This window comes from Schistocerca nitens, chromosome 1 (genome assembly GCF_023898315.1).
Source record: "Schistocerca nitens isolate TAMUIC-IGC-003100 chromosome 1, iqSchNite1.1, whole genome shotgun sequence".
NCBI classification, from domain to species: domain Eukaryota; kingdom Metazoa; phylum Arthropoda; class Insecta; order Orthoptera; family Acrididae; genus Schistocerca; species Schistocerca nitens.
The window spans coordinates 469,612,690-469,631,517 of record NC_064614.1 but is presented as its reverse complement, the minus strand read 5'-3'; the positions used below and the strand labels follow the sequence as shown (position 1 = coordinate 469,631,517).

General features: G+C 37.9%; 1 protein-coding gene across 6 annotated transcripts in view; it reads left to right on the top strand.

The window, feature by feature from the left end:
* Positions 1–16,393, top strand: part of LOC126251881 (plectin) — a 492,445-nt gene extending 476,052 nt beyond the window's left edge. For 5 of the 6 annotated variants that reach the window (XM_049952605.1, XM_049952588.1, XM_049952597.1 and 2 more), the window contains 3 exons: positions 5,645–5,845; positions 15,289–15,753; positions 16,109–16,393. In XM_049952605.1, coding sequence (XP_049808562.1) covers positions 5,645–5,845; positions 15,289–15,753; positions 16,109–16,219 — 777 coding nt within the window. In that variant the 3' untranslated portion in view covers positions 16,220–16,393. The remainder of the gene's footprint in view (positions 1–5,644; positions 5,846–15,288; positions 15,754–16,108) is intronic. The other variant, XM_049952614.1, reaches the window with a different exon arrangement.
* Positions 16,394–18,828: the final 2,435 nt, after the last annotated feature.

Here is an 18,828-nt window from a genome sequence, read left to right as displayed (position 1 = left end):
CTCTGGATATGACACCAGAAATGACAAAGATCATACATTAGTATAATTTGACAAGAACAACAAAATGTTAATCCTTTCATTCAGGAAAAATATAGATAATGGAAAAATTAAAAATACTACATTTGTCAAATAATAAAGACATTGTACAGGCTGTAACACCTCAAAAAAGAAGGTTATACAGACATTAACAAAAGGGTACAGTTATTTAACAAAAAATGTCACACTGTAGCAGTTACAAGGAAACCAATAGAAATGAAAATCTCAAATGTAATAATGCAGTTAATACAGAGAAGGTATGAGTTTCAAGCAAACTGTATCAGGGACATGACAGAATATGATGAATTAAACAGAACCATTCATAAATGTGAGAAGTTGTAACAAAAATGTATTAAGAGGAACAACAGAAAACAATAAAGGTATAAGAAAAAGACCTTAGACTGAATGGATGCTAAATTTCATCAGTTAAAATCAAGATGGTGTGTAACTGACAACAGAGGAAAAATTGAACAAGTATTCCAGTTTTTCTTTACATGTTGGTATAGTTCATGAGATAAATCAGCAAACACATTTAGTAATGAAAACAATGACATTCTGAAAGTAATGGCAAATGAGGTGTTTAAAGCCATTTGTGGTAAAATGTGATGCCATGAGATGACAGTGTTTCAATACAAATGATTACAGCTTGAGGAAAAGTCTTGCAAAATGAACACACAAAATTATTTACAGAAAGATTGCAAAGAAAACAGCAGCTCAAAAGTGGAAGTTGCGGTAATATTATCCTTCACAATAAAGGAGAGAGAGACAAGAAGTTAAAAAACTATATCCCTTTCAGACCCAAGGTTGCATTATAAGTGCTATTTTGAAAACAGGAAGTTTTAGGGTGTAAAAACCATCATTAATTCATTAGGAAAATGAAAATAAATTTATTCTTAGAAATTTCTGGAAATTTGGCAACCACAAAATTGTGCATGTTGAGTCTTTACTGCAACTTATTTTATGACATATACAATCTAGCTACTTCATGTTTTCACTGTCATTTCTTTATGTGATACAAACAAAAACAGTTAGTATCTTTTGATAACCACAGGTACACAGCAAAATCATCACATTTTGATCTTGACGCTGTTTGCAATGTGTTTTTGCAGCAATGTCTTGCAGAGTTTCATCTATAGGCCACTGATCAAATCTATCCAACCTCTTATCTGTGTGCGGTGAACATTAAGGTATACATCTTTTGATTTCAGCTGTAATTAAATGTTCTTCTTCTGTTTCATCATAATCATCAATCCCTGCATGGACTTCCAATTTGTGCTGTGATGAGGAATTTCCTCATGGATGTCCAGAATGCAAGCAGGTTATGTATGTCTTTTGTTAGAACTTTATTTGCTTTACTGTCAATCCTATACTGAACTCACACCTGCCACATTCATCAGATGTAAATTTATCTCCAGGTTACACTTCTTACTTTTTATGTGTGTACAATATATCTCCATCTGCTGATCACTCACAACAGTTCCTTCCATCGATTGAGTGTACTTATGTGTAGTTGGTGCACACACCAAACAATTTCTTGGTTTCATGTGAATTTGTTGCCAGTTGTTGTCCAGTTTTAGTCTTGCAGTAAATGCCTGTACAGGCTGTACCTTCATGGAACAATACTTAGCAAATAAGACGCTGGATGTATAGCTACGACAACAACCTGAAACAAATGAAATGAAGCTTTTATTGAAAAATATTCTGCACACATAAAATCTCTGCTTTAATATAAGTAAATGGTATGGTGTATGTTCTGTCCGATTGTCAGAAGCTGGTGAAACCCGAGAAAAATCTTCTTCCCCTAAATGTGTCACTAACTAGATGTTTCACCATTTGCTGCTACAGCTGTAGCCAGAACAAGTGTGTTTTGTCCCTCTTGCTGTTGCTTCTTTGGTTGTTGTTGTTGTTGTTGTTGTTCTTGGTGGTGGTGGTGGTGGTGTTTTACTTTCTCTAGATTTTAATTTGAATGTTATTGCTTGTCATCTTCATTGTACTGTAAAGTGGATACTTCTACAAAATTGTCACCTGAGGATTGTGATCCAGGCAAACTTTTCCAGCATTTTTCTTTGCAGTTACGAAAATCAGGGGTATTATCATTATTGCTTAAATAATCTATATCAGACAGGTTTTGCAAAGCAGTGGTCACAGAATTCTTCAGAGACGCTGAAATTGCACCAACAATTTAATGTTATTTTGATTAATAACAAATAGTAGACAGAGTGATATTACCAAAGCAATGGCAAAACATCACATGATCATGTAAAATCTACTGTCAGATATGATAGATACAGGTGTTGAAACAAATGTGGACATCAACATTTTGTCAAAATGCTATTGTCCTAAAAATCTGACATTAGATCCAACACACATAGTTGTGCGTATTCTAATGTTTCGGTTTATATCTCCATTAATTTTCAAATAAACTAATAATTTATGGGATATTCACATAAAATGATCTATTTAAAGTAGATTTATGCCATGAAAATGATCTAAAAATAATGTATATTATCACAATAGACACAAACAGTTGAATGTGTACCTCCTGGCCACCATCATAACTCGTACTACAAATTTGCTGAATCATTCTTATGAAACACTACTGACTCTTTCCTCACATGGAGTAATGAGTGCCAATAACAGGGGATCTCAAGTTGATTCCATGTTTCTAGATTTCCAGTACATTTTTACGTCATTTCTCATATGCCATTTCTAATCAGATTGCGTGCCTATGAGTACCATCCCACTTGTGTGACTTTATTCGTGATCCCTGTCAAAATGGTAACAGTTTGTAATAACTGACAGGAAGTCATGTAGTGAAACTGAAGTGTTATATGGGGTTTCCCAAGATAGTGTTATAGGACCTCTTCTGTTCTTAATCTATATAAATGACTTAGGAGACAATCTGAGGAACCTTCTTAGATTATTAGCAGTGATGTCATTTACCATCTAATAACTTCATCAAAAGATCAAAAGCAATTGTGAAATAGCTTAGACAAGATACTTGCATTGTGCAAAAAAGATGATTAACCCTAAACAATAAAAAGTGTGAGTACCTTGAAAATGGATTAGCACTGTACACATTTTTGCACAAGAGTCAAGGGGGTGTGATCCAAATGCAGATTGGGTTTCTGCCTAGTATTCACTGAGTGAAAGCTGCTACTTCATAGGAATATGCTCATAATGGTAACAACAAATGGCATTGTATATTGTGAGACCAGTTTCAGAATTCTTAGATTCCTGAACATAGGTTGACAAGATGTTTATAAACTTACAACATATGGCTCAACCTACTCATTTCTCAGCCAGGGAAGTAGAAGCCAATGGATCAGTAGACAAATCAAACCATATAGAAAAATGGTGGATGCTTTTGGAAGACTAAACAGGATTTCAGAACTAACCTCCAGATTTATTTGAAAGTGAAAGTTTAAAATCGAGAAGTTCTTTGCTGGATTCCAAGAGATTAGAATATGCTGAGGTGATGACTTATTGGAGGATGGACAGTTCAAATTAAAAAACATGTACGAGCAACATGGATGTATGTAGCCGAAGGCTGTGATACATCAAAAAGTCTTGAGGAAGCCTTAATCCACCAGTGGATGTGAAATGGCTGATGATGATCTCCAAGCACTATACAGCCACTTAAATATGAAACACAGAAGACTGAATATTTATACAAATTAAGCTCTTTTAGACTGGGTACTCTAGTTTTTAATTAGATTCAGTGACAAACACGCCTCCATAGCTATGTCAGTACAAGCCAATACTAAAAAGAATAATGTATGCATTGTTTAATTCAGTTTAATGAATGTTGGATTTGAGTCATTCCCTCTCAGAAACCAAGCATTGACTGAGTAAGTGACATCGTCGACAAAATGTGTCTATTTCCTTATGTACAATGTTCTGTAGTCTGCAATGTCCCATTTAGGAATATCTTGCGGTAGCTTTCTCCCTTCCCGCACACTGGGTCCCGGGTTCAATTCCCGGTGGGGTCACGGAATTTTCCTGCCTTGAGATGATTGAATGTTGTTGTGTCACCTTCATCATCATCATTCATCCCCATTATGGTTGGAGGAAGGCAATGGAAAACCACCTTCACTAGGACCTTGCCTAGTATGACGGTGTGGGTCTCCCACATCATCCTATACGCTCCTCAGAGTATGGGACCTCACCACCATCATTTAGGAATATGAAACAAGAACATATATTAGAAAACAGGTATTATAGCATGTGTCTACATATTACTCTAAGTATTAGATACTCGTAATGATTGTCTGCTTATCTGGTGTTAATAATTAATGCCACATCAAGAGCATACTGTTAATGTTGATAGATAATGTAGTATACAGCAACAGATTATTTTTACCATGGTATTTCTAAACTTGTTCTGTAGGCCACAGTGCCTGTATGAAGTAATGTCTTAAAGAGTAAATACTGTAACAGCAGTTTCAGTTTTTCCTGTCTCACTGTACTGTCTGGCCTTTTGACTAACTGCTGTGGTAATGGGCACTGGGATGTCACAGAGAAAACTGAAAATAATTCACATCTCAGATACAGATAAATTGACCATGAATATCCCCATTATGTTAAGTGGTAACAGAAATATGGGATGTGAAGCTATCTTTTGAAAACTTTGTAGAACTGTGTAATGTTATTGGGGCACAGATTCAGTGAGCATAAAATATTACACTGTGCTCAAAGTCAAAACAATAAAAGAGTGAATTAAAAATACTTGATGAGCTGTGTAATGTTAATAATCCACCACACCCCTTTTTATCAAAGGGGTAACTGAGGGAACTCTTTTTACTATGATGCTATTGAATACTGAATATTTGCTGAGTCTTGAGAAATGACCCTACCATGTGCTTGTGGAAGAAACTGCAGTAGGTTTTACATGAGACGATTTGCAGAAAACAAAATTAGAACAATGCTTAACCAGAAATGTAAGAATGACCACATATTTTACAGGCTATCAAACATGCAATGGATTAAAAAAACAAAGACTGTCAGTGAAAATAATGCAGAAGATTCAAATTTACAGTAGTCCAGTAGATTGATATTCTCATTCGAACATTCCATTATGAAGCTTTACTGAAAAATACAAGACACACCATATGAGTTCCTCTTAGGTTGAACATTTTGGAAGTCATTTCGTGATTATTAAAGTAGGAAAAATTGAGTCCAAATGATTAACTTAGGAGCGACTTCATTGTTATTATGATGTGTTATACACTAAAGCTATTAATCATTTGCATGAGAGTATAATTGCTTAATTCCTGCATGTAGTAAAATTCAAAAGATTGGAACCAGCTTTTGCACAAGTAAATTTTCTGTACAGTGAAACTAAGCACTCATTTAATTTTAACTCTGACAAGAAAAACAACTGAAATTAATTTCTATTAAATAGCAGCAGGGTATTGCCTAAAAATATAACTGGAAGAGGCACATTTTGAAAAGATACTTTGACACTCAGTACTTTTTATCTCCACTTTTTTTCATCTTCTCTTATGAGTGGTACTGGCAACAAAAATACCCAGTCTTTATTATTTTATCATTGGAATTGCTTATGAGACTAAGTGTTTGTGGTGGGTGCATGGTGTGGTGCATGAAGGTGTCGGAGCTGGACGTGGGTCGGCTGACTGTTGGGGAGCTTCAAGCACGCAAGATGGTGGTGTCAGATGTGGACAGCGTGTCACTGCAGGCTGCTGAGTTCAGTTCAAAGACAACAAATTTGGCTGTGAGCACACTTGAGCTTCCATCTGGACTGCTGCAAGAGCTTCGAGACTCTCTTCAAGCACAGCAGACAGCTGAGGTAATGCAATACACAGGGTCGCTTATTTTCTCAGAACTTATATTTTTCTTGCCATAATATGCTTCTGCAATTTTTTATTTTATTTTTTTTTTTTATTTTTTGAGCATTATGGGTTCATTTGTGTCAAGCAATTGCTCCAAACCTTACTGACTTCTATCAATGGGAATGGTCTGCCAGTCTTGACAGTCGAGAATATCCCTTGGTGAAAAGAAATGTAGAGAGGTAAAATATACATCGCAACATGCACTAGAAAATAAACAGAAAAATGCAATATCATGAAAGGCTCAATATAAAATTAACAAATAAAAATCTGTTAACAGTAAAAAGCAGTGTTTAAATGCCATATTATTTGAATATAAGAATTATAATGTGGAAATATCAATGCGAAGAAGTTAAACTAAATTGTCAACATTTGAAAGAAAAAGTTCATGTTATAAAAGTTAAAAACACAATACTGAGACACTCAGAACAAATTAGTGCCATCTGTTCTTCTTAGCTCTTGATAATGAAGTCATAAGATCCAGAGAAGTTCAGATGCAGTATCTAATTTTCCTTTGACTGTTGTTTTGTGTGAAACACAAGAGTCTAATGAACAGTGAAAGCATAGTAAGGCATATGGCAAATTGTTTCATCAAATCACTGATTTCACTGAACAGCAGAAAATATAAGGTGGACAAAAAATAATACAGCCCTGAACTGCACTAAGAAAGCATGTGTTTGTTTCTCCTCTTGCACATCTGTTATTCTGACAATTCTTTCCAATTGCTATCAGATTGGCAACTGTGCAAATATTACAACCACAACATATTTTTGTTGCAATAGTAAATATAATTACAATAACAGAAACAATGTTTGCATCCAATAAAAGTGGAAATTTGCTTATAAAAATGAGATTCTGAAATCTTGCTTTCCATGATAAGCATTATTTTCTTTTTTCACATTTGAGAAATGTTATGCCAAGTGAACCCATATGTGTGTGGCTGACAGCCAACAGTCAATCAGTGAACAAAAAATTAACAATAAATACAGATGTTGTGAATATCGGGATGGGAGACAAAATGGCCAAGGAAGAAAAAAGAGAGTGAAAAGCAAGGAAGTGCTGGAAAGAGAGTTGAGGGGTGAATAAAGATTAAAAGAATGATACTGTGATGAATTGGGAAAACTAGAAAGAGAAACAAAAAGGGAAAATAGCATGAATAGGAAGTTAGAAGGAGCAGGAAACAATGGATATCTATCAAATGCAGAATACTAGTGTGTCACTTCAATAGGGTGTAGTTATTAGGCGAGGAATGACCTCCTGGAGAGACACTTATGTGGTGTCTGAACCATAACAAACTCTGCAGTTGTGATGTTGAACACATTTTATTATGGAGTTATACATGATGAGTGAGGACCATCTGCCTGTGCCTGTCTTTCTCACAGTGTGGTTCTTCCATCTCATGCAGGTGCTCTCTTAGGGTTCAGACGAGCCACTAAGTGAAGTTGATACTCTCACAAGTGGCTTTTCCTATGTGCAGGTCTTGCCAGCTGTGATGGATATACAGGGCATTTAAGGAGCACACTGACAAAACTTGAGTGATGGTAGATCACACAGGAAGACTACTTTTTTTTTTTTTTTTTTTTTTTTTTTTTTTTTTTTTTTTTTAAGGAGCATATCCTCTGTTTCACATATATGTTTGGTGCTTGGGAAAAGCGCAGTGATTGTGATATATAGTGTACTGAATCAACTCAAGGTTAGTTGTTGTCATGATACTTAGCCTTCAGTATATATCACCATTTGTTGCTTAAATATGAGGTTCTGGGTTCTTTATGGACTACAAAATAACTGAGCTCACATGAAAGATTTTTATATGTTATGGTGAGGAGAGACACAATAAAACAGGTGCTCATTATACACAGGGAGTCACAGGAGGAATTGTCAATATTCAGGGATACGACAGGAACACTCATTTGAAGCAAAAAATGACATATGGCCATATACCTTCTTCTGAATGGTTTCCGAGATAGAAGACATTTAATGGACATTTGTTTTTGGGCTAGTAACATGTACATATGTGCTTTATCTGTCTGAACTCTGACATTTTGTCAAGCACAACCTGCCTCATTGCTTTCATCCTTTTTGCATGGGATGTCTTTCTGCCATTAAAATACTCATTGAATGCACAGTTCTCCATGGTCTGTTGCAAGTGAAGTAATGTGAGTGACTGAGAGAGCCTCACAGAGAAGCATCAGCTAACTGTGTTTGTACACAAGATGGCTAAAATCCCAACATATGTACTAATGAAGAATATGCAGATATGGTGTATGTTTATAGATGGTAATGCTCCTATTGCAGTCAAAGAATATCATCAGTGCTTTCTGAATGGTCAATTTCCTGATCATAGAGTGTTTACCAGGTTTTTCAGCACATTGTGTGCAACAGGCATTCTTCTAAGTACCCCCTTTTCTTCTGAATATATAGTTCAACAACCTGCTCAGAAACAGCAACATGCTGTTGAAATATTGCAATGTAGTCCTGCTACCAGCACATGGTAACTTCCTGTACCTATCAACATCTCACAAAGACATGTATGGCTAACATTACATGCAGGAAAGTTGTACACATTTCACATACAATGTGTTCACAATCTTCACATTGGTGACAATGCCACAAAGCTTGAATTTTGTTGTTGGTTAAATGACAGTTATCATTTGTTTCCATTAATACTATTCACTGATGAAGCCATGTTTACATGGAATGGAATCAACAACAAATGTAATAATCATCACTGGTTGCAGGAAAATCCATGCACTACAGTGGGAATCAATTTCCAAGTTTGTTTTTCAATCAATGTTTGGTGCAGCATGATTAGTAACATGTTGATAGGTCCAGTCCTTTTGGATGAAGAATGGCAGGACAGAACTACTTGCATTTTTTGGAAAATACATTTGTTGAACACTCTAATTGCTGGATGGTAGTACAATTAACTGGCCACCAAGATCTTAAGATCTTATGTCATCAGATTTTTGTTTTTGAGGTTGGATGAAGTTTGAGGGGTACAAATGAAAGGTGAATATGTGAGATGAACTGCTCGGTAGCATCATTGATGCTGCTGCCCTCATTAGGGAATGTGCAGGGTTGCTCAGACAAGCAACACAACATGTTCTCCCAATAACACACAGATGCGTTGATGTTTTGATGGTGGGTATTTGAAAATTTATTGTGAATAAGTAATCTAATGTGTACAACAATGCTTAGAGGGGAATGTTTTAAAAGGTATGCATTTTTCAATTGATACTTCGTAAAATGTATGTTGTAATATTTACTAACAATTGGACATGGGTAAACGTGACAGTGTATTGAATAGTACAGAAAATAAATAACAATGTACATTAAGTGTGTACTATTTCAGGACCCATTCAGAATAGGGCATATTTCCATACAAATTTTTTTGCTTCAAATGATCACACCTGTTATGTCACTAATGACTGACCATTTCTCTTGATACAGCATCAGTTTCCTAACAAGGGCATCAACACCACTGTACCTTTGCTTCACTTTATTGAAACCTTGGAGAGTATTTATCCTGACCATACTAGTGGTAGAAAGTTTCATGTGAGTTTTTAGGATGCCACAATATAAATGGTAATAATTCACCTTCAACCAGTATGTGGTGAGTGATATGTGCTGTAGGCACAGATGTAGGGTTCTGGAGAGTATTTCAGAGATACAGCTTACAGGTGCAACACATTCAGAAGGTGCAGGCCATAGGATCACCAGTTTCACATCTCATTTTGAACTTTATTTAACACAATGCTAATGACACTGTCTCCTTTATATGTGTTATTTACAAATTGACAACTGTCAGTTGTTTTAGTATTCTGAATAGTCACATCTAGAGTTGTGAGAACTGACATGTGATTGCTGTAATATCTCACTAACAACAATTTTCCATGAAAAATTTGGACTGAAATGGTTAGTAATCATCCAGTTTCTCTATGTTAGCTGGCAAATACAACTGCAACTACCATATGTTTCTGCATAATATATTTATTAAACGGCTAGACATAGTACAATGTGCTATGCATAGTAGCTTCCAGCTCTAGCATGAAGAAGTCCTTCCAGATTTCATTGTTGATAGATGCATACAACTAATTGTCAACTTTAAGATTCACCACATAAAGGAGACATTGAGTTGCAAACACACAATGAAAAAAACTGCTAAAATATTTACACTTCTGGCAAAGTTCTTATTTTGGTGCAGAAAACATACACATCCACAGAATCACAACTCACACACACACTGCTAGGGAGGGTGGTGGGGGTAAGTAGGCACAGGGCAGGGGGAGGGATAGCGGGGTAGGGGTAAGGTAAGGTTTTAGAGTTGCCTGTGGGAGAGTGCAGGGATATGGTTGGGACAGGATAGGGCTGCTAGGTGCAATGCCGGGAGGCTGTACTGTAGGGAAGCCAAGGGGGAGGGGAGAGAAGGGGAGGAGAGAGGATAGAAGTAGTAAAGGGCAAAGACCTAAGTAGATGCATTGTCGGGGTAGAATGTGTGAGGAGGCAGAGGAGGACAGGTACTAGTGAAGGTTGAGGCCAGCTGAGTTTTGTGGGAATGAAGAAAACGTGTTGTAGGGAGAGTTTCCATCTGTGCAGTTAACAAAAGTTGGCGTTGGTAGGAAGAATCCAGATGAAACAGTCTGTGCAGTAGTCATTAAAGTAAAGCACATTATGTTGGATGGCAAGTTCAGCAACTAGGTGACCCAGCTGTCTGTTGGCCACAGTTTGGTGGTGACCATTCATGCAGACAGACAGCTTGTTAGTTGTCATGCCCACACAGAAAGTGGCAAAGTGGTTGCAACTTATTTTGTAGATCACATGGCTGTTATCACAGGTGGTCTGATAGGACAGGAGATGCCTGCGACAGGGCTGGGGTAGGTGTTAGTGGGAGGCTGTATGGAACAGGTCTTGCATCTAGGTCTATTGCAGAGATATGAGCCATGGTGCAAGTGGTTGGGAGCTGGGGTGGAGTAAGGACAGGCAAGGATATTGCTTAGGTTCAGTAGGTAGTAAATACCACTGTGGGGAGGGTGAAGAGGATAGTGGGGAGAATATTCCTCATTTCTGGGCACAATGAGAGGTAGTTGATACCCTGGCAGAGAATGTGATTCAGTTGCTCTAGTCCTGGGTGGTACTGAGTCATGAAGGAATTGTTCCTTTATGACCAGATATGGGGTATGTGGGAGATGGTAGGTGACTGGAGAGACAAGGCACTGGAGATCTGTTTCTGGACAAGGTTGGGAGGGTAATTTCAGTGTATGAAGGCCTCGGTGAGACGCTTGGAATATTTGGAGATGGACAGAAGCAATGATCTCAGGCTAGACTGTATGTTAGGGACTTCTTGGAATGGAATGGGTGTCCTCAGTGTTGATATGACATTAAACTCTAACTTCCCTTAATATTTAGGAATGGAAGGAAGGAAGGAAGGAAGGCTAGAAGTGAAAGTCTCATCCATGACAAGGTCATTAAAGATGTAAAACAAGCTCAAAATTAACAATGAATGGAAAAGAAATTGCCTGTAAAGGAAATTGCTGTGATGTTTTGAGGGAACCACCTAGCATTAACTATAATTTATGTATGGAATCCATGTAAAACCTAAATCAGGAAACTCAAATATAAAATTAATAAATGTTTTAAAAACTTTCTATGAAACTTTTTAAAATTTTCAAAAATTTTCTATATATTATCTTCCTTATACTTGACATAAAAAATTTTTACGAAGTGAAGACCAGTTTCGGTAGCCTACGCACCATCTTCAGATCATGCTATCTGTGACAGCAGTTGGAACAAAGAGCCTGTACAGCATCATAAAAATGTTATACACTGAAACATCATTGTAATTATTTTTATTACAGTCAGTGATTGCAAAGATAGATTTTCCAGTTGCCAAATTTTTACAGTGCTGTCACAGAGAGCATGGTCTGAAGATGGCAGTCAAGCTACTGAAATTGGTCATAACTTTGTAAAAAATTTAATGTTAAATGCAATTGAGACTGTATACAGAAAATGTTTGAACAATTTTAAAATGTTTTGTAGACATCTTTTAAAATTTTTATAATTATATATTTGATTATCTGCTTATGATCACTTTCTTCTATTCTTACAAAGTCAGATATAATCACTAAACCAAGATGATTAAATTATGGCCTGATGTGCACTCCTAATGAATACAACACCAATATGTGAACCACCGTAGGAATGGAAATCTGTTGACACCATTCATCAATTCAAGGTTAGTCACATAATGTCACTCTGTATTGGCTCAATTGTTACACAACTCCTGAAGCAGTGAATGCGACCAAATATATCTTGTAGGTAATACACAAACCATTTTGTAACTTCCTGAAATAAAGCAAATAGGACATAGCTACATGTTTCAGTGCCTCTATAGCTTGGGTGCAGCTACTTACTTCTTCATATTTCTGTTCTTTCATATTCTTCTTCTGTTGCCCATTTTCTTGTTTAACTTTACATATCCATTATGATGCTGGAGCTCTAAAAAAGGAGTTTGACTTGTTGATAGGCTTCTCCGTAACTATTTTTAGAGAATTATTGCTTTTCTTAATCTTTCTTACTTGTTTGCTTTTCCTTAACATGTTTATGTGCACTTCATTCTTGCATTTGTGTGGGTCCTAAGAATGAAATTTTTTGTTCAAAAAGCTAAGTTTTCCAGCAGCTATTTTGTTGTTCCATCAGCATAAACACACTTCTTTCACTATATCAGTATTTAAACTTATAGATAACACTTACTGGTTTCTTGTGATTGTTTCATTCTAGTGTTACTAGCAATGCTTTTTACATGTGAATTTTCCAGTGGCAGTTGTACCTTTATATCATTGTACATTCTCTTCATTTGAATGTTACACAAACAGTGGAAAGAAACACATTTATAAGTTAAATTTGTGCAATTTTTAACACAGTGAACCAGGTCAATTTGCAGTACATAGTATAATTTGATTTATTTGCAGCTAATCACAATTTTCTAAATTTTTCTTCACTATTTGGCTTTAGAATTTATTTATACTACACAAATTTGTGATTTTGCTCTATCTAATTAGCAAAATATTTAGGAAAACAACAGTCTAAAGTACCTTTCATGAAGTTTCTGCTTCTTACAACTGAATGTTCAGTTATCACAGACAGTGAAATACACTTGTTTTTTCTGTACAGTTCATTTAAAATTTTAACAGGTAAAGACAGAAATTAAAGAACAAAGACAGTATAGAGATATAATAAAGTCTTATCTTTAATATTAGGAATCTTGATTTACACAAGTTCTGAAGATGAATCTCACACTTCTTTAATTTCTTCAATTGTGTGTTGTTACATTAACAAATTACTTCCAGTCATTGTAAAAATGACTGGAAACTACTGATAACTGTAAGATATTGGCACACTTAAAACACGCTTTGGTGATAGGTGTGAGACTACAGTAATACTGTACCCATGTGAGTTATAAAAAAATGCAGTGTGTATGACCAGCATGTGACAAATCAATTATATGATGGTGGAATTAATTCTTATCTGAGTCAGGGCTACTGTAAAAAGAGCCATGTCATGCACCAATCCTACTATAGCTTCTGAGGAACCCCAGTCTTCCTTCTTTCTTTTATGTGGGCATGACCACCAACCAGCTGTCTGCCTGAATGCAACCAATGCTAAATTGAGGCCAAGAACAAAGTGATCAGCCAGTAGTGTGCTGCCTGCTGCCAAGCACAATGTGCTCAACTTCTTCAACCTGTGCCAATTAAAATTCGCTTCTCCTCCCAACCCCAATATCCGTTATCTTATCCTTAACAAAACATCCTTTAATATAACAATCATCCTGGCTCCAATCTCCATCTCTGCTAGTCTTTGTCCCACAATCACCTCTGCTCCTCTCTGTATTACTCTACACTCACACAGATCTCTCCATGGTTTACCACTTCCCCTGTTCGATGCACCCCTTCCCCTCCCCTCCCCTCCTAAACCTACTTCTCTACCAATGTGTGTCACACAAAGATTCTCTTGCTTGTATTAGGGCAGACTTGCCAGCACCAAAGTCTTGCTCCATTCACATACAGCTTCTCCTTCCCAGCGGCCACTGGCTCTTCTGTCAACCACTCCCTTTCTTCTTGTTCCTTTAACCCTAGTCAGGCTGTAGCATTAGGGCAATGTAGCCAGCTGGGACAATGGAGACATGCATGTGTATCTGTGTATTTTTGTTGGTAAATTAGCTTTGAGGAAGGACATCATCAGAAAGCTTAGCAACGATTTCAATCACATTTATGTGTCTGTTGACCATTAACTTTATTCCTTCCATTATTTATATTACACCCAAGCTTTCAAATCTTATATTAAAAGTGGTAATATCTTATTTATTAAATCAGTTAATGTGTACATAGAATAACACTTTCTTCACAGAAAGCTGCTAGAATCACATTGTCATCAAATCGATGGCCACGAAGCTTGTTCCTGACCAAACAGGTGGAAGTTGTAATGTGATGTTAAGAAACGTGGATCATGCTGACTGCTTTCTGTTTTTGTCAAGTTTCAGGAATTATCACGTTTGTGTGAGATTCAGAGGGATTAGAAATCCAGACAATGAGAAAATTGCTTAAAAACTACTGGTTTATTTGGATGCATGGAATTAAATATCCAAATTCATAATAGTCAGTTGTGTATAAAACTGTCTTTGTGTTTAGTTATTAGGAAAGTAACACATCCTTTGATACAAAATTGTTGAAGTTTTCATGAACACTTGTTGATGTATTGCTTGTTGGCTGCTGTCTCAGGATCACACTCCATTGCTTCCATCTCGTAATCCTCCTGGCTCACTCTCTCCAAGACCCATGCACCACACTCACCTCCTGTACTGACCTAAGATCCTAATTTCACTCATCCTGCACTCACATTCTATTTCCCATAGTGTCCACTTTCTCTGTTCTGTTTTCCGATCCCAATCCATTCTACATGTTATTGTCATTGTGTGGTGTACGAACCTGCTTGTGCTGGTGCCCATGTTGTATTTCCATCCAAGGCATCTGCCGCCTCTCCCTCCCAGCCTTCAGCCACCCAACCAAATTCTCCATTTCATCTCTCACTGCACATTCCACCTGACAAAACCTCTTCCTCTCACCCCAGTCAAGTGGCAGAACTGCAGTTCTGGCACACTGTATTCACCCAGCACAGCAAGCCATAGTGTGTGGGTGTGTTCCATTTAATTTCAGAAGTAGGACTTAGTCCGAAACTTAAAATATTAAGTCTTTTTTGTTATGCCTGCCTGTGATCCAATGCCTCCTCTACCTGGTGAGTAGCGATCTATGCTTTTCTTATTGTTGTTATTCAGACCATGACTTCCCATTTTTTGACACATCTATCTTTGACATTTGTCATATCCTGAAATTAAAATTTTGTTTTGCAGTCCGAATCTCAAGAGCCAGTCCAAACAACACGCACAGAGGCCACAGAACTGCAGGCTGTGACAGCAGCTGAGTATCGACAGGCAGCTCAGCCACAACCAACCAGTACCATTCCACCTTCTGTTAGCCGACATAGGCATAGAGAGTACGAGTCTGAGGAGGAAGAAGAAGTGCCAGTGTCGGTTTCAACACCTGTAAGCAGACGTCGTAGACACATACCAAGGCCACAGCTGCGACATTCTAGCACCGATGAGGAAGAACCTGAGCTGCCAATATCACGTCCTGTTTCTCGAGGAAGGTCAAGAGTAGCTGCAGGTGCTGTCGGTTCTGAAGCCAATGCCGTAGAGCTGGGGCGTCAGTTGATTGCAACATGCCAGGCTGCTGCTGTCAGAGCCCTGAATCGTTCTGTTCAGTATGCATGCTCATTTGCAAATATTGATTCTGAACAGCATCGTCGTGAATTGCAGGTAAATTTCACTGCATTCAGTTTTGATATATTCTACATTTGAATCAGTGTGGACTACGGAAAGTCTCACACTAACTTCAAACATTCCTTAAATAATAAATACTTGACTGTGCACAAAAGGAAGTCCTCCTCACGATTACAAGAATATTTTAGTTGTATTGCAGAATCTGTGACTTGACAGTTGAGATGAAACTAGCAGTTTACTCAGTCAGTTATTATCTACTAGCATAATATTTATTCAAATAGAAACAATGCTTTATACAAAACAAATCATGCTATAGATTTTGTGTGGATGACTAATAGTACAATACAATTATATAAATGAACTAAAAATTGTGTTATTTTCATCTTAACAGGTTGTATTGTGTGGGCTTCTTGTTGCTGTTGCTGCTCTGGTGTTATTTGGATTTGGATCTGGAAAGACATTTCACTACCATCATTGGGATTATGTTTTTCCACCACCCTGAAAATGTACTGAAAGAAATTTTTAATACTTCAAGATTTTTCCCTTTTCATAAATTAATCTTTGTTGTTGACAAACTTCACCCTAAAATGTTGCATCATTTTTAAAAATCATTCACATCATGCACAATATTTTCAGAGATGTAGACACTTATTGTAAATAAAATGTTATATTCTTATTTTTCTCTTATTGATTTTCCTTCCAATATACAATGCATTTAATTAAAATTAACACGTGTCCATGATGCAATAACAAACTCATGTGCAGAAGAAGGTAATTACCAAGTTAATACTACTTTAAAACAATCAACTAAAGAAGAGGTCATCACTGTTTCAGCATGAAAGCATACATAAATAATTTATTGAGGCAGGCAGATTTTTTTCTAAACAGACACTAAGAGTGTTCCCAAAATTCCATCAAACATTTTAAATTCACAACCAATAAATACAAAATGTATTTTATGTTAAATGAACAGGACTGCTGATAAGAACAATGCAAAGAAATTTTTGCACTTTAAAGAGTCGATTCATGTTTCAAAATGTATCTCCCTCAAAGATAGCCCATTACATGCATTCTGATTTGTATGAACTAAAGTATGTGCTGAACAGGCCCAATAAAGACTCAGAATTCTGCATGAAAGTGTCATGTATGGTGTTTATGTATTTCATTCACATACTACTTAAAGTTGATGAGCTATTTCTGAACTGTGCAAACACACGAACAAAATCTCACGGAATATTGGCAGACAAATGAGATATCATTAGGCACAAATTGACAATTAAGTTTCATTCTGGGTAACAACTGAAAGATCAGTTGAAATCACATACAAGTAACAGAAACAAAGTCCACTGCTGCAATACCAACCCCATTTGGAGTCTCATCCAGGGTGGCAGTTGGAGCAATTGTTTATTGAATTTGCAGTGCAGTAAGGTGCGACATTTCTGTGCGTAAACATTACAGCACGTAGATAATGCACAAGTGAGTGCAGCATGGTGTAATGTGGCAGTGTAATCCAAGTGTCTAGGTCAGCTAGGTGGAGGTCTGCCTGAGAGGCTGCAAGGTGCAGTTTGCTCATGTCCTCGAACTAAGCAAGTGAATGAATACTGCCTGCTGTAGGTTGTGCTCTGCCTTAAATATCGAGCATGTGGAAGGATGTCTGCAGGAGTTTGACAACCATATTACCTGTGGACAGAAATGAGTTCCTCAATCACAACACTGCATTTTGCTTATGCATGTGCTGCTCGGGAGTGTGACTGGTGACCCCCCCCCCTCCCCGCCCCCCCTCCTCCCGTGGCAACTATAATAATTGTGGCATCGTATTGTTTATAAATAATATCGCGTTCACAAAATGCAATGTCCTTGTGATATTTGAAAATAATCTGGAAAATAAATGCCTATGGGCAATGGTAGACAAACCTGCACAGTGAAAATGTTGTGCTCGAAGCACAATGTAGTTGGTGTACAGCCGATGTACAGCACTCCTTCCCCCCCTTAAGGAGGAGGTGGTGAGGCCATCTCCATGAAGGCCACAGATCCTGTGCCCTGCCTCCCAGGAGAGTGAATGGTGAAGCAGGGCAGCACCTACAAGTATCTACAGAATCAATGCTTTCCCAAGTGATGTGAGAAGTCCAATGTGATGGGGAACTCATGGTAGTTTCAACCCATTGCCAGGAACCCCTGACCAAAGGTTGTGAAGTGGTTGCTGCCCCCAAGTGTAGATAAACTGGGCAGGACTGTGATGTGAAAATGCTCGAGAGTTAGTGGCGGCACTAAGTGCAAATAAGCACGAGATGACCAGAGACCCATGGAGACAGGCCTGGTAACCAGGTGTGTCATGGCATTAAGTGTGAAGATGCCAATGACCTCAGGTTGGCAGTGCCGGGGCATTGGGGGGCACTGGGAAGCCGGGTTTGATCAATGTGGATACCGGAAGAGTGATGGTGCCAACAACAATCACAGCATCAGCAGGCACTGTGTGACCATTTGACCAGTGTGAGCACCGGGAAACGGCAGTACCAACAACAGGTATAGAGTCAGCAGGCGCTGATGAAACCATGGACATCAGTCATCAGTTGTACGAGCATAGTTGAGGGGCAGATATGTTAAAAGTGTGGCAGTGTGCATTAGGAGCACTTTGGTGCACTTTGTTGTATGCTGGAGTCTGAAGGGCAGAGAGATGCCACGAAACGGAACGGAAAAGTGCAGAAAGAGAGGAGAGACCAGAGTGGTTGAAAGGTCATCGCCTAATGTAGTGAACATAAGAGCACATGAAAAATTGGGTCAGAGAGAGGCCAGGGTGGCAGGAAAGTCACCACCACAATGCAGGATCACGGGAAGAATTTGGCCAGAGAGAGACCAGGGGCAGCGGGAACATTGCCACAGTATTGTGTGTGTGTGTGTTTGTGTGTGTGTGTGTGTGTGTGTGTGTGTGTGTGTGTGTGGTATGGAGCATGGTAACAGCTGCCAGAGGGAGGCCAGGGACCACAGTGTATGTATGAGCATGGGAAGATCTACACTGCAGAAAGGGAAGAGAAGGATATGTGTTACTCAGAAGAAAAGGCCTATGGTGCTGAGCTATCCTCAAGAGAAAGAGGTCAACTGTAGGTGTGTTGG